The sequence below is a fragment of the Macrotis lagotis genome, chromosome 1 (assembly GCF_037893015.1).
Source record: "Macrotis lagotis isolate mMagLag1 chromosome 1, bilby.v1.9.chrom.fasta, whole genome shotgun sequence".
NCBI classification, from domain to species: domain Eukaryota; kingdom Metazoa; phylum Chordata; class Mammalia; order Peramelemorphia; family Peramelidae; genus Macrotis; species Macrotis lagotis.
This window is the reverse complement of record NC_133658.1, coordinates 932,139,577-932,155,677: the sequence shown is the minus strand read 5'-3', so window position 1 is coordinate 932,155,677 and position 16,101 is coordinate 932,139,577. Positions and strand designations below refer to the sequence as shown.

General features: G+C 40.9%; 1 protein-coding gene across 1 annotated transcript; it reads left to right on the top strand.

The window, feature by feature from the left end:
• Positions 1-799: 799 nt before the first annotated feature.
• Positions 800-15,132, top strand: LOC141510474 (uncharacterized). Its single transcript, XM_074220261.1, has 8 exons — positions 800-846; positions 1,133-1,277; positions 1,597-1,890; positions 9,088-9,214; positions 10,116-10,184; positions 12,597-13,703; positions 13,788-14,308; positions 14,381-15,132. Exons 1-8 carry the CDS (start codon positions 800-802, stop codon positions 15,077-15,079), a joined length of 3,009 nt encoding a protein of 1,002 aa, XP_074076362.1. The 3' UTR covers positions 15,080-15,132.
• The last annotated feature ends 969 nt before the right edge of the window (positions 15,133-16,101 follow it).

Sequence of the window (16,101 nt, the reverse complement as noted above, 5' to 3'; positions counted from 1 at the left end):
GGAATTCCCCTACTAGATGAAAAACATGTGTTGAAATAATTTCACATTATAATTGAGTTTAGGACAAATGACCATTACTTCTAAAGGGTAACATAGGGAACCTCAGTTTACCCTCAAACTATAAGAACTCCCCTCAGTCTTCTGCCCACAGGGGATCCTGACATTCCTTCTACTGAGGATGAGGAGGGTCTAAAACTCAGGGATGCATGTGGGCTGGGGGGAGGAACTCTCAAAGGTGATTGGTGGGCGGGGCCCAGGTAGCCCAGGAGCCTTTGGGTGGAGCTCTAAGGGTGGGAGGCGTCTGGAGTGGCCTTCCACCAGGCAGGGGGCAGGGCTTGGGGTGGAGAGGAGGCGGGGTCCTGGGGTCCCGGGCTGAGTAGGGCTCTGGGCACTTGGAGGACCCTCCAGAGAGGGCTGAGAAGAGGCTCAAGTTTTTCCATTTGAGAAAGCTCTGCCCTCTGCCCTCGGAGCCCAGATCTCTCTGCCTTCCTCGACCAGCGGCCTCTGGCTCCTGGACACCAGCTCTGGGGGGTGCAGGTCTCAGGTGAGTTGGAGCCCACTCCCCTTCCCCACCCCCACTTGTGGTGTCTGCTGGCTGCCCTTTTTCTGGGGTCTCATCCTGATCTTCTGGCCACGTGGTGAGTGTCTGCAGGGAGCATCCCCTCCCCCCCCCCACCAGCCCTGGCTCCTGGATCCCAAGCCTCAGCTCCCTTCCAGGGCCTGGTTCCCAGAATGGATGTAGTCGGAGGTTTCCCTGGTCATTCCTGAGCCCGAGGGCCAGAGCCCTCCCTGTGGCCGCATGTCCCTCCCTCCTGGGGCGAGCAGGAAGTTAGTGATTGAGATATTGTGAGTCTGGTGTGTGCGTGTGTCCTGTGTGTGTCTGTGTGTCCCTGCATGTTTGTGGGGGGGAGGGGATGGAAAGCCTCCAGGCGGTCAATGGGAGGAGTCCTGGATCCTCTCTTTGGCCTCTTCCCCTCTGGAATCTGAAAGTCCCCTTTGCCTCCTGAAGGGAAGGGGGGAGAAAAGGGGCAGAGAGGGACCCAACTTGCTACCCCCTTCCTTAGCTTTCCCGAGGGCAAGGCCACAGTCTCTCTCACCCCTTGTGGGGTCTCACCCTCTGGACTCCCTCTAGGTCAACCCCCTGCTCTGGAAGAGGACAGACCTCTGCCCCTCTGGATTCCTTCCTCAGCTCAGTCTGCAGAGGACCCAGGCTCGACCAGGCAGGGTTCCTGGAGCCCAAGGGAATGGCCCCCGGGAGGCGCAGCCCCCCACGCCAGGTGAGTGCCCTCCAGTCCCAGGTTTAAAACAGAGCAGCCACAGAGCACCTTGTCTAGGAGACTGGCAACCTTGCCCTGGTTCCTTTTGTTTCAAGGACTTCCACATTTTTCTGTCTCCCCCAACTCCCTTTCCCTTCCCTCCCCAGGAAGGGTCAGAGTCTGGTAAAAGTTGGACATGGTCGTTTCTGTTCCACATATTTCCATATTAGTTGTGTTGTGGAAGAGGAATTAGGACTAAGGGGAAAAACAATGAGGCAGAAAGGAAACCCAAAAAGGAAGCTTATGGAGCATAAACATGGCTGCTTTGCTCTGCCCCCAGGGTCCACAGTGGTTTCCTCTCACTGTGGATGGCCTTGTCCACAGCAGGTCTCTCAGGACCATCCTTGGTCACTGGACAGCTGAGAGGAGCCGCCTCCATCCTCCTGGACCATTTCAGGATGTGGTTATTCATGGGCACAGTGTTCATTTGGTTCTGCTCCCTTCACTTGGTATCCACCTGTGCAAGTCTTTGCAGCTTCTCCAAAGTCTGGCCACTCATGATTTCTTACAGAACTGTAATGCTCCACAACATTCGTGCACCATACCTTGTCCAGCCATTCCCCAGAACAACACTGTAACCTTGATGGAAGCAGCTCCTCTGCAATTCAGAGCTAGGACAACCCTGTAAACAAAAACAACAGAATCTGATTGAACACCACGTTTGCCTTTTAAAAATTTCTCTTGTTTTTCCTTCCTATCCCATGGTTTTCTTTCTTTTCCCTTAATTCCATTTCTTCATATCAAAAATGACTAATATGTAAACATGTTAAACAGAAATATATTTGTACAACATTTACTAGATTGTTCATCACTGAGGTAAAAGAGCTGGGAAGGAAGGGTGCAAGAAAATTGTTTAACTTCTAAATATGTGAGGAGATGAATGTTGAACAACTTTCATAACCTGTAATTGGAGAAAATAATATAAAATATCAATATAAATGATTTGGAGCATTTTTTCATATCACTATGAATAGTTTTAATTTCTTCATCTGAAAGCTGCATGTTCTGGTCATTAAACTTCCAGACCCCCACCCCAGATGAGTGAAGTCCATTCTCAGGCTTGCCCAACATCAGAGAGCATTTCCATAAACCTAGAGCATTGTCTTTGAAGCTGGCAGCATCATCCTTATGGCCCATTTCACTTTTTATTAATTTCTTTTTTGCTTTGGCAGGGCAATGGGGTTAAGTGATTTGCCCAAGGTCACAGAGTTAGGTAATTAAGTGTCTGAGGCAGTACTTGAAGTCATGTCCTCCTGTCTCCAGGGCTGGTGCTCTATGCATTGCACCACCTAGTTGCCCCTCCACTGTGCCACCCAGCTACCCCTACGGGTCATTTCTTTATAAAACTGGATAGGACAATGAATACAGAATTAATAACATGCCCTGCTCTCTCCTGTGTTTTAAGCTGATTCATTGTAAGTTTAGAATCTCATGCTCCATCTGTGGGGCCCCCCTCCCCAAATTTCATCCCCTTCCCTGTTTTTTTTTAAGTTTTCCTTCCTGAAAACCAAGTTGCAAGTATGACCCCTTTACTCTTTCCTCTCTATTCTGTAGGCTCATGTGTTTGCTCTGTCCATGTATGTCTAGTATCCCCCCTACCCTCCTTTACTTTCTGTCTCTTTTTCTCTAGCTCCCTTTGTTGTCATCCTCTTCTTTTTCTTCTTTTTCTCTGTCTCTGTCTCTCTCCTCTCTCTCCTCTCTCTTCTTGAGCTGCTGGACATGCAGGGATTTTTGGTTAATATCTAGCAAACCCATGAAATACAAGACCCTTGGCCAAAAAAAGGTACAGAAAACTTGAACTTTTTTTTAAAAAACACAAAGAGCTGGCTTCAAGGTTCCAAGACCTTTAGCAGAACCATAACCATCACAAAAGCAAATCAGCATCTTTTTTATAAGTCCATTCAGTTAGCATTTGCTTAATTAGATAAGATTGGGGAGAAAGAGGGAATTTCTGGAATTATTCCAAGAGGGAATGGTGTTATTCAGAGTCTTGTTTTGTTCTGGTTCAGTTGTTTCACTCTTGCCCTTGACCCTCTTTGGGGCTGTCTTGGTAAAAGCTACTGGTGTGGTTGACCATTCCTTTCTCCAGCTCATTTCATAGATGAAGAACCTGAGGACAATTAGGTGAAAGGACTTGCCCAGGGTCAGCCACTTAGGCAGTGTCTGGGGATGGAATTGAACTTCCAAGAGGCCCACTGGGTGTGTCCAAGATTTAGGAGAGATAAAATAGCTTGAGTTTAAACTCTTCTCCAAATCCCCTTTTGATGATCTTTACAACTATCCTTTGAATTAAATACTCTGGTGAGGAAGCTGAAACAAAGAGCGGGTAAGTAAGTTGCCCATGATCACAGGTAGTGTCTGAAATTAGACTTGAATGTAAATCTTCCAAATTCCAGGTCTAGGATTCTATTCTATTCACTGAGCCAGTGCTTTCCTTTAACAAGGAATAATCTAGGGGTGGCTAGGTGGCATAGTAGAAAGATCCAGTGGCCCTGGAGTCAGGAGTGCCTGAGTTCAAATCCGACCTCAGACACTTAATAATTACCTAGCTGTTGTGGCCTTGGACAAGCCACTTAACCCCATTTGCCTTGCAAAAAACCCTAACAAAACAAAATAAAAAAGAAAACAAGGAATAATCTACCCCCACCAAAAATAAACTAGGAAAGAGACAAATAAGAAACTCATTGAACTTTTTTGGAAATGCTCAGCAGGAGTGTGGGAAGGATATGTGTGAGATGATTCCATACTCCCATCAGCTCAGCATCCCACCATCCAGATGTTGCCCCACCAATTACAGCCAATGGAGAAGCTTTGAGTATGCAAACCACTTCGATTCCTTTGGCAGTGTCCTTTTCAGGGAGGTTCACATTGACAATGCAGTTTAAACTCACATTGCCAGAGCTAGCTTGGTATTTGGGAGACTGAAAGAAAGGGAGAGAGAGGTGGTAGACTGACCACCAGACTGAAGGTCTACAGACACATTGTGCTGACCTCATTGCCATATGCCTGTGAAACCTGGACAGTCTACCAGTGCCATGGAAGGAAACTGCACTACTTCTATTTATATTGTCTTAGGAAGACTCTGAAGATCACCTGCTAGGAGAAGGTTCCAGACCCATCATTCCAACATTACTACAGAGATTGTAACTGCAATGGGCTGGACATGTTAGAATGCCAGACATATGCTTGCCAAAAAAGTATTTTATGGAGATCTCTCCTAGGGTAAGAGCTTACAAGGACATTAGTAGAAGTGATACTGAGGCACCCTGAAGGTCTCATTGAAGGATTTTAGAATTGATTGTACAGCATGGTAGAACTGCAAGGTGTGCCCTCCTCACTGAGGGCTCTGTGCTCTGTGAGGAAGGCAGAATGGAAGCAGCTCAAGGGAAACCTGATATCCCTAAGTTTAGAGTACCCACCACAGGAGTTCCAATGGACTATTTGTGCCTGACCTGTGGTAGAGCATTCCAAGCTGATCAGTGACAGTCCGGTACACTGCCATTTGTCTCAAACATAGTGATTCATTTTGGTCTTCTTGGATAACAAAGGACAACAACCAACCAATTTATTAGTAGGTCATCATGTAAACATATACAAAAGAAAGTCTCATACTGTATAACCAAGAAATTATCAACAGAGAAGGCACTACAAGTCAGAAAGGTTGGGGAAGTCTTTCTATAGGAGGTAAATTTTAGTTTGAACTTCAGAGAAGCAGGGCAATCTTGAATCAGAACAAACTACCTAGAAGCTATTGCCATAGTCTGAGTGAGGTGAGGAGGGTCTACACTATCAAGACTAAAACATCACTGGATAGGCAGCTAGGTGGCATAGTAGATAGCACACTGGTCCTGGAGTCAGGAGGACCTGAGTTCCAATCCAACCTCAGACATTTAATACTTAGCTGTGGAACTTTGGGCAAGTCTCTTAATACCACTATCTTGCAAAAAAAAAATCACAAATGAGAAGGGAATATATCTCAGAGATATTGTGAAGGGGAATATAGTAGAATGAGAGAGAATTGGATATGACACTTTGGTTGAGAGCCTGAAGACCCTGGAGGATGGTGTGGTCTTTGAACAGAATAGGGACCAGAAGGGGAACAAATTTGAGTTCATTTTTACACAAGTTGTAGTTCAGGTTGTCTAAAAGGCAGTTGGAAGCAGAAGGGGCTCAACTTGAATGGTTTCAGTTTTTAAAGTATAAGAAGAGGCACCCGAATGAGAGTGATTGGGTAGAATTATCAATAGTCAATAATTTCTTAAATGGCAACTGTGAACCAAAATCTTTATTAAGTGCTAGGCACACACAATATAGACAGATATAGTCCATAGCCTCAAGAACCTGGCATTCTAGCAGTGAAAGAGAACATCCCTCAAAATACAGGAGATGGAGGAGGGAGAAGGTGGCTAATTTGAAGGGAGGGTAGAGAAGTGAAGTTGGAGAAGGTTCTCACATACATAAGCCAGGTAAAAAATGAAATGCTATCTGAGCTGAGATTTCTTTTAAAATGGAAGTAAGGAATCATAATCTAGTCTCAAGGGGATGAATGATATAGGAGGAAAGGAATTTGAAATGGCTTCTCTTGGAATTAGAGAATCCATCTGGGATCAATTACTAATCAATAAAAAAGTGACTTCCATCCTATATTGAATGAACATATTGTGCATAAATACTATGCAATGAAGAAAAGTGACTCAAGAGACCCTAATGTAAAGGACAAGTTTGTAAAGTCTTGGGTATCTTCATTGGTGTGAATGGATTGATATATTAATATTAAATTTATTAAATATTAAAAATTAAATAATATATTTATAATTAATATATTAATCCATTCAGAAGTTAAGTTAATTATTCTGTTCAGAAGTTAATGTATAGAAATAAAAGAAAGTAAAGACAAAATATTCATTCCAAATAGAGCATAAATTATTTTAAAGAAGAATGAAAGAACTTTTCCTGTCCCCATTGTGATTATTCTTATTTCTATATAAACATTAAAATTAATGAAAATGTACCATTAGCAAAATAAAGGAAGAATAAGCCAAAGCATAAGATGTTTGTTCTTTGTCACATCATACCCAGAGCATCTTTAAGCCCTAAATATGACAAAATATATATCTTCCAAGCTTTGAAGGAAACAGACTCATACTACCTCAATGCAGTTTGCAATTATGAACCTTAAGAATCCTCTTCATAATATAATAAAAATGACCGGGCTACCTAAATTTAATTACTTGTTCAATGCAATACAAAGCAAAGTATCAAAAATGACTTTACTGAGCTAGAAAAAATAGTGACTAAATTCATATGGAGGAACAAAAGTTCAAGAATATGAAGGAAATTCATGAAAAAAATGCAAAGGAAGGAGATCTCGGTTTACCAGATCTAAAATTCTATGGTAAAGTATCCATCATCAAAACTGTCTGATACTGGCTAAGAAATAAAGAAGTGGATCTGTGGGATAGATTGAGTACAAAAGAAATGGTAGTAAATGCCTAAAGTAATCTATTGTGTGACAAAGCCAAAGGCTTCAGCTTCAAGGATAAGAATTCACCCTGATAAAAACTTAGGCATAGATCAGTGCCTCACATCTTATAACAAGATAAGGTTGAAATGGGTACTGGATTTAGACAAAAAAGGTGACACCATAAGCCAATTGGGAGAACAAAGAATAGTTTCTTTCAGATCTATGGAAAGTGAAGCAGTTTATGACCAAAGAATTGAGAAAACATTATAGAATGCGAAATGGATAGTTTTGATTACATTAAACTGAAAAGTGTTTGCACAAGTAAAATGAATACAACCAATATTAAAATGAATGCAGTAAGTTGGGAAATAATTTTTACAGCTAGTGTTTCTGATAAAGGACTCATTTCTAAAATTTATAGAGAACTGAGTTGAATTCATAGGAATACAAGCCATTCCCTAATTGATAAATAGTCAAAGGACATAAGCAGATAGTTCTCAGAAGAAATTAAAGCTCTCTACGATTATTTGAAAAAATGCTCTAAATCATTGATTGATTAGAGAAATGCAAATTAAAACAATTGAGGTACTACTTCTCACATCAAATTAGCTAATGTGACTAAAAAGTAAAATGATTCCTATTGCATGGGAAGTGGGAAAACCTGAATACTGATGCATTGTTGGTGGATTTGTAAACTGATCCAACTCTTGGAGAGCAGTGCTCACAGACAATACTAAGGGACTTGTGATGGAAAATATCATCCACTTCCAGAGAAGGAACTATGGAGTCTGAATACAGAAGAAAGTTTATTATTTTCAATTTTTAAAATTCACGTATTATGATTTTTCCCTCATGTTTTTCCTTCCCTTTTTGATTTGATTTTTCTTTCCCAGCATATAGGGAAGGGAGGGAGGGAGAAAAATGTGGAATTGAAAATCTTACAAAAAATTATTGTTGAAAACTATCTTTGCTTGTAGGTGAAAAAATAAATAAATAAATAAATAATTTATAAAAAAGCAATCCTCTTGAGGCAGCTAGATGGAACACTGGATAGAGCACTAGCCATGGAGTCAAGAGGACACAAGTTCATATCCAGCCTCAGACACTTAATAATTACCTAGCTGTGTAATTGTAATGCTGTGTGAGCAATTCTCTTAACTCCATTACCTTGCAAAAAGTCCAGAAAAAAAGAAAAAAGAATCTTCATGTTTTTATTTTGTTGAAGATTTCTCACTTTCAGAAAAATACCTTGATTTTTTTTCTTTAAGTGATGATAGGAAATGTTTTAGTGCCACAAAACAAAGCACTTGCTATAGCTTCTCATAAACTCTTTTTTTGAATATTTTATTTATTTAAGGCAATGAGGTTAAGTGACTTGCCCAAGGTCACACAGCTAGGCAACTATTAAGTGTCTGAGGCAGGATATGAACTCAAGTCCCCCTGACTCCAGGGTCAGGGCTCTATCCTCTGCACTACCTTGCTGCCCCTCACAAGCTCTTCAAGGAATTTTCTTAATCTGTCATTTTTGAGAGTTCTTATATTTCCTCCTGAAATCCTCATATGTTTCTGAGAGAACACATCACTTTCCTTCTGATCTAAAGAAATTAGCATTCCATTGTAGAATATTTTTAAATTTTACTTCAACTGAAAGTATCAATTGCTTTTTCCAATATTGTCTTGGACTTAATCAAGATTATAATTCCCTTGCTGGCTCTGATTTTAAGAAAGATTTTATTTATTTTGAATTTTATAATTTTTCCCCAATCTTGCTTCAATTCCTTCCCCCCACCCCTACAGAAGGCAGTCTGATAGTCTTTACATTTTTGTTTTTAGGTTTTTGCATGGCAATGGGGTTAAGTGTCTTGCCCAAGATCACACAGCTAGTTAATTATTAAATGTCTGAGGCCAAATTTGAACTCAGGTACTCCTGACTCCAGGGCTGGTGCTCTATCTACTGTGCCACCTAGCCACCCCTCTTTTTCATCTTTTCTTCAGGGTATAGACCCAGTAGTGGTATTGCTGGATCAAAGGGTATGCACATTTTTGTTGCTCTTTGGTTTAATTCCAAATTGCTCTCCTGCAAGGTTGGATGAGTTCACAGCTCCACCAGATATCCCACATCCCTTCCAACATTGATCATCGTCAACTGTGGTCATATTGGGCTGGCCCTGACTCTTACAAAGGTTGCTTACCTTTGGGCAATTCCCTGTGTTTGCTTTAGTTTCCTTCTTTACATTGATGAGTATTGTCCTGGATCAATTCTGAAGCCTGTCTCATCTCTGAGTCCTTGGGATGTTGATGTTTTAGGAGTTGGTGACATTCAAGGATGTGTCTGTGGACTTCACCCCAGAGGAGTGGGACCTGTTGGATGATGCTCAGAAGCAACTGCACAAGGACATCATGCTGGAGAATGCTCAGAACTTGCTCTTCCTGGGTAAGGACCATTCCCCAGGTAACTGGGAATCTGCCCTTAAAAGGAGTGTCCTCAACTCTCTCAGTAGAGGGAGGTTTGAGCATTGAGCACCTCTTAGAAAGGCCAAAGTGATGGTCTTCTGTATGCAAGAGACCAGGTCTTGCCTACCTAGTTTTTGTAGGAGAGACCATAAGATAGGGAGCTAGACCCAAGTCTGCAAAGTCTCCAAACATTGATCCTGCAGTTTCTCCTTGAAGATAGGCAGTGAGGGGGACCTCCTTCCTCCCAATGTTGCCCTTCCTCTTTGGGAAGTGTATGGTCATTAGAGAATGTTCTTTTTGTTACTAGGGACAAATGTGTCACTCACTGCTATTGGTGTTCATCATGGAGTTCTTGTATCACAAGTGTGCCCTTGTTCTTCCTTCATACAAAACCCCCTACACACACACACACACACACACACACACACACGCGCGCGCGCGTGCATCTTTTAGAGATGCATGGAAAGAAATGTAAGGGAGTAAGTATTTATAGACATCTGCTGGGAGCCAGACCCTGTATGAAGAACTTTCTTCATGCATATTATCTCACTTGATCCTCACCACTACCTTTTGGTTTGGGTTTCTATTATTTCCCCATTTTATAATTGAGGAAACTGAGGCAGATAGATTAAGTGACCAATTCATGGGTCAGTAAGAGTCTGAGTACAGGTGTTCTTTTCTGTCCCCTAGAAATGCCTCTAATTTCTGGGTTATGGAAGCTATGGAATGTGGACATCCTATGAAGGAGGAAAGCAAAGTCAGAATTTTCTGATTCTAAATTACTTGTAGAAATGTGGCCCTGTTTTACATCATCCCCCCTTCCCTAAATAGGATTAATTACAAATTTCTCCCCATCTTCATGCCTAATTCATTCCCTCTAGGATTTCCTGTTTCCAGAGAAGATTTGCTCCCTCCCTTGGAGAAAGAAAGTCTGAGGACCTCCTGCCAAGGTGAGTGAGGTGTGAGGGTTGTAGATTGGATCCCATTAAGCTTCTGGATGTGTCAGTAAAGAAGTATGAGACTTGTAGGAAGGAAGACTTGACTTGTTATTCCTTTTCAGACACTTTTTAGTAGTGGGATCCTGGGTAAAGATCTCTGAGATTCAGTATACTCATCTGGAAAATGAGGGGCTGTACTACTTGGACTTTTCAGTTCCCTTCTTTTTAATATTTTTCTCCAATTACATGAAAAGATAGTTTTCAGCGTTTATCCTTTTGTAAGCTCTTGAGTTTCCCATTATTCTTCCTCCTTCCCTTTCCAGCCCACTCCCTTTGGCAATGAACAATCTTATGTTAACATATTTCCATAGTATTTTTCCATTAGAACTGGGGGGGCCATAATAAAGACAGAAAAAGCATAAAAGTAGTTGTAAAAATTGAGAGTATGCTTTTCTCTACATTCAGTTGTCCTATGTTTTTTTCCTCTGATTCTGGATGGCATTTTCCATCACAAGCCTTTGACGATTGTCTTTGATCTCTGATCTTCTGAGAAGAGCTAAGGTCATCACAGTTAGTCTTCCTACAGTTTTTCCTGTTAAAATATACAATGTTCTCCTGGCTCTTTTAGTTTTCTTTATTTTTTTTTTGTTTGCAAGACAATGGGGTTTTGACTTGCCCACTGTCACATAGTTGGTAATAATTAAGTGTCTGAGACTAGGTTTGAACTCAGGTACTCCTGACTCCAGAGCCAGTGCTCTATCTACAATGGCCCCCCACTGCTCTTAAATTTTTCTTTTAGTGATGCTTCAGTGATCCTATTAGAGGTCTTTGTTTGGAATTTGAATGCAGAAAACATTCCTCCTAACTCCAGAGAGTGTTGAGACTGTCTAATATGAGTTCTTTCTAAGTCAATATGAATCTACTAAGTGAAAACTGGATATAAGGACGTACAAAGCTGATCCTCTGAAAGCATAAGGCTGTCAGGGATCCCACAGTTTGGTGAAAAAGACAGCAATGGACACAATTACTATTTGTAGACTAAGTTGGAGCCCATCAAGACAAGGTGGGCAGGCACTAAGGTTAAAGAGGACTGGAACAGAACTGTGGTACTTCAGAAAAGTCCAGGTGAGCATTCTAGGCAGGAGCACCAGCCAGGGAAAACCCACACTGTTAGGAGGGGGAATGTTCCATTCATTCATGGAGCAGCAAAAATGCCTCTGCCCCACTGCATCCTAGCCTAACTGAAGGGTGAAGCAGGTGAAAGAAGACTAGAATGGGGCAAGGGGTCAGAATTTGAAGAGTTTGAAGAGTCCACTCCAGAATTTTATCTTTGGTCTTAAGTAGGGAGTGACATGGTCAGGCAAAGAACTTTAGGAAGTTGAACTTAACAGTTGATGGCAGATTGAGGGGCCTAGGAAGAGACTTGAGGGTTTGAAACCAACCAGTTCTTGTAATACCTCAAACATGAGGTCATTTGGACCCCCAACCAAAAAAGGGGCAATGTTGATGGAGAAAGGGAAGTATTTGAGAAAGGTTACAAAGGTGGAATCACCTGATTGCATATTGGGGCAGGGGTGTGGGAGCTATAATGAGGAGTGGATGACAACCATGAATGGTTGTGAGGTTTTTTGTCCTGCATAGTAGTAACTATACAAGATTACAGGAGCATTATGGGAGCATTGGGTTGGGTGGGATGGGTGGAAAAGAACAAATGAGGAGTCCCAGGAGTAACTAACATCCGGGAAACTTTGAGAAAAGGAAAATATCAAGAAAAAAATGGATAATTGACAGTATCCAAGGCTGCAAAAAGGTCAATAGCATAATATCTATAAATCCTAATATATGATCAGAAAAATGGTTCTAATCAAAAATTATGACAGAACAAGTAAAAAGGGGAAATTTATTTCTCAGGCTTTAATAAAATTTACAAAGAATGACCATGGGATAAAGCATCAAAACTGGTCCATTCAGAATAGTTGGGCAATTAGTTGAACATAAGAAAATGGCATTGTCATTAACAAAATGCTCTTGATGCAAAGGAAAATAAAATGGAGAACATCTGTCCAGTGCAGTGGCCAGAGCACACTCTGTCACCAAGTTGGAGTTCTACTCTCTGGTGCTGAGATTTGGGTCGGGTCACTCGGCCATTCAGAACTCATGACATGAAGAGTAACAAATAATGACAGGGTGGCTCTGCACTTGTGTCAGGTTTGTTGTGAGGATCCAATGCAATTGTGTGTAGAACTTTTTGTTCATTAAATTGTCTTTTAAGTGTAAGCTTAGAGTATTTTCAAATGATTGATTCTGTCCATTTAATTTTGACGTATTTTTATTTTGACTGGGGAATCTGAAAGTTAGTTCACTTTATGCCAGGAGGAAGAGGATATCCATATATATGTGTGTGTATGTGTTTGTTTCCATCAGATGCAGAGTCCAAGTGTGATGAGATGAGAGTAAACCTGAAAATGACCTCTTGGAAAGACTTTACTGCTTCTGGTGAAGAGAGGACTCATCTTGGTAACCATGAGCTTATCCACACTATAGAGAAACAGGATGAATATACTCAATATGGAAAGACTTGTGAAAGAAGCTACAGTTTCATTGAACATCGGAAAATCCACACTGGAGCGAAACCTTATGAGTGTAATCAGTGTGGAAAGGCTTTCAGACAGAACTCCCATCTTGCTGAACATCAGAGAATCCACACTGGAGAGAAACCTTATGAATGTAATCACTGTGGAAAGGCTTTCAGACAGAACTCCCATCTTGCTGAACATCAGAGAATCCACACTGGGGAAAAACCTTATAAATGTAAGCAGTGTGGAAAGACTTTCCTTTATAGATCCAGTCTTGCTGAACATCAGAGAATCCACACAGGAGAGAAGCCTTTTGAATGTAAGCAGTGTGGAAAGACTTTCCTTTATAGATCCAGTCTTGCTGGACATCAGAGAATCCACACAGGAGAGAAGCCTTATGAATGTAAGCAGTGTGGAAAGACTTTCACACAGAGCTCCAGTCTTGCTGTACATCAGAGAATCCACACAGGAGAGAAGCCTTATGAATGTAATCAGTGTGGAAAGGCTTTCATTCATCGCTACCATCTTGCTGTACATCAGAGAACCCATACTAGAGAGCATTGTTATCAATGTAATGAGTGTGGAAAGACTTTAAAAAGCATTGAAGGTCTTCATATACACCAAAGAATCCACACTAGAGAGAAACTTTCTGAATGTAATCAGTGTGGAAAGTCTTTCGCAACGAGTTCCACTCTTACTGTACATCAGAGAATCCACAGAGGAGAGAAACCTTATGAATGTAATCAGTGTGGAAAGACTTTTAGACAGAGCTCCAATCTTGTTACACATCAGAGAATCCATACAGGAGAGAAACCTTATGAATGTAAGCAGTGTGGAAAGACTTTCACACAGAGCTCCAGTCTTGCTGTACATCAGAGAATCCACACAGGAGAGAAGCCTTATGAATGTAATCAGTGTGGAAAGGCTTTCATTCATCGCTACCATCTTGCTGTACATCAGAGAAGCCACACTAGAGAGAATTGTTATCAATGTAATGAGTGTGGAAAGACTTTAAGAAGCATTGAAGGTCTTCATATACACCAAAGAATCCACACTAGAGAGAAACTTTCTGAATGTAATCAGTGTGGAAAGGCTTTTGCAACGAGTTCCACTCTTGCTATACATCAGAGAATCCACAGAAGAGAGAAACCTTATGAATGTAATCAGTGTGGAAAGACTTTTAGACAGAGCTCCAGTCTTGCTGCACATCAGAGAATCCATACAGGAGATAAACCTTATGAATGTAATCAGTGTGGAAAGACTTTCACACAGAGCTCCAGTCTTGCTGTACATCAGAGAATCCACACAGGAGAGAAACCTTGTGAATGTGATATCTGTGGAAAGACTTTCAGATGGAGCTCCAATCTTGCTGAACATCAGAGAATCCACACTGGAGAGAAACCTTGTGAATGTGATATCTGTGGAAAGACTTTCAGATGGAGCTCCAATCTTACTACACATCGGAGAATCCACAGTGCCATCAAATCCTATAAATGTAATCAATGTGGAAAGACTTTTAGATGCAGTGATCATCTTGATACACATCAGAGAATTCACACAGTAGAGAACTCTTATTAATGTAATCAGTGTGTAAAAACTTTCACAAAGCGCTCCAGTCTTGCTGTTCATAAGAGAATCCATGCTGGAGGGAAACCGTATGAATGTAATCAGTGTGGAAAGACTTTCATTTGTAGCTCCAGACTTGTTGTACATCATAGAACTCACACTGGTGAGAAACCTTATCAATGTAATCTGTGTAGAAAGCCTTTCAGAAGCAGTGAGACTCTCAATACACACCAGAGAATTCACACTGGAGATAAACTTTATGAATGTAATCAGTGTGGAAAGTGTTTCACACAGGGCACCCATCTTGCTAATCATCAGAGAATCCACACTGGAGAAAAATCTTATGAATGTAATCAGTGTGGAAAGGCTTTCACAGACAGGTGCACTCTTACTGTACATGAGAGAATTCATACTGGAGAGAAACCTTATGAATGTAATCATTGTGGAAAGACTTTCACACAGATCTTTGGACTTACTGCACATAAGAGATTTCACACAGGAGAAAAACTTTATGACTGTGAACATTGTGGAAAGGGTTTCACATGGTCTAGCCAACTTACCTTACATCTCAGAATCCACACTGGAGAGAAATCTTATCATTGCAATCTGTGTGGAATGACTTTCAGACAGAGTTCCAGTCTTGTAGTACATCAGAAAATACACACTGGAGCGAAATGTTTTCAATGTGATCAGTGTGGGAAGATTTTCAGATGGAGCTCCAATCTTATTAAACATCAGAGAATCCAGTGTCATCAAACCCTTTGAATGTGTAATCAATGTGGAAAGACTTTCAGAAAACACTCCTCTCTTATATATCACCAGGGAGTCCACACTGGTGAGAAGCCTTTTGAATGTAATCAGTATGGAAAGACTTTTAGAAAAAGTTCCCCAACTTTCTGTACATTATAGAATCCACACTGGAGAGAAACTGTATAAATGTGATCAATCAGAAAATGCTTTGTGATGCCCATCCAATTTTGTCGGTATCAGAAAAACACCCTTGGGAAAATCTTCTCACCCATGGGAAAATCTTGCCCCATCTTTGAGAATGAACACTGGTGAGAAACCTGATAAGTATCGATTACATTGCAAAGCTTTTAATATATACTTTTATCTTACTAGACATCAGAGAATCCACACTTGAGAGAATACTTAATGAGTGTGGTTACTATGGTAAAGCTTTTCCTAAACACTTTTCCCTTACAAACAACTGTGACAAATGAAAAATCCTGAGACAATTTCTGGTTATTCATTTTATTCATTGATAACAAAAAATTAATATAACCAAAATTGTTAACCGAGATTTTTTATCTCTTGTAAACCAAAGATGAATCATGGAAGCCTCCCAGTACTTATATGCCCTTAGATGAGTGGATGTTCCCAAAAGGTAGTGATCAATTCTGACAGTTTTTAAATTTATGAGAATGACTATTCTAATGAGAGTTTGAGCTCATCACTCAATCTAGACAAAGAAATTTATATCCAGACCATCCCTGAATAAGGTCATCTAGACAAAAGGGGAAATCCACTTCCCCTTGAACCTGTCTGACTAAAACACAGTGCACCAGAATTCACTTAGTCTAAAGTCTCTTCACTTTTTAGGTCTGATGTAAACCTTTGGGTTGGGTAATTATTGCTCAAGATTTCATCCCAAACGTCAACCCTGTCCTTCAGAGACTGGCTGAATAATATGTAGGGGCTGATTTCTGGGTGAGGAAATACAAAGACAGGGGAGAAGTTTAGCCATGACTCAATATTTGGTCATTCATAATGGGAAAAATGATTAT

Coding starts and splice junctions, on each gene's coding strand:
- LOC141510474 (XM_074220261.1), top strand. CDS start 800: ATGTCCCTCCCTCCTGGGGCGAGCAGGAAGTTAGTGATTGAGATATT. Junction 10,185..12,596: donor TCTGAGGACCTCCTGCCAAG/GTGAGTGAGGTG, acceptor TGTTTCCATCAG/ATGCAGAGTCCAAGTGTGAT. Junction 14,309..14,380: donor CACATCAGAGAATTCACACA/GTAGAGAACTCT, acceptor GCTGTTCATAAG/AGAATCCATGCTGGAGGGAA.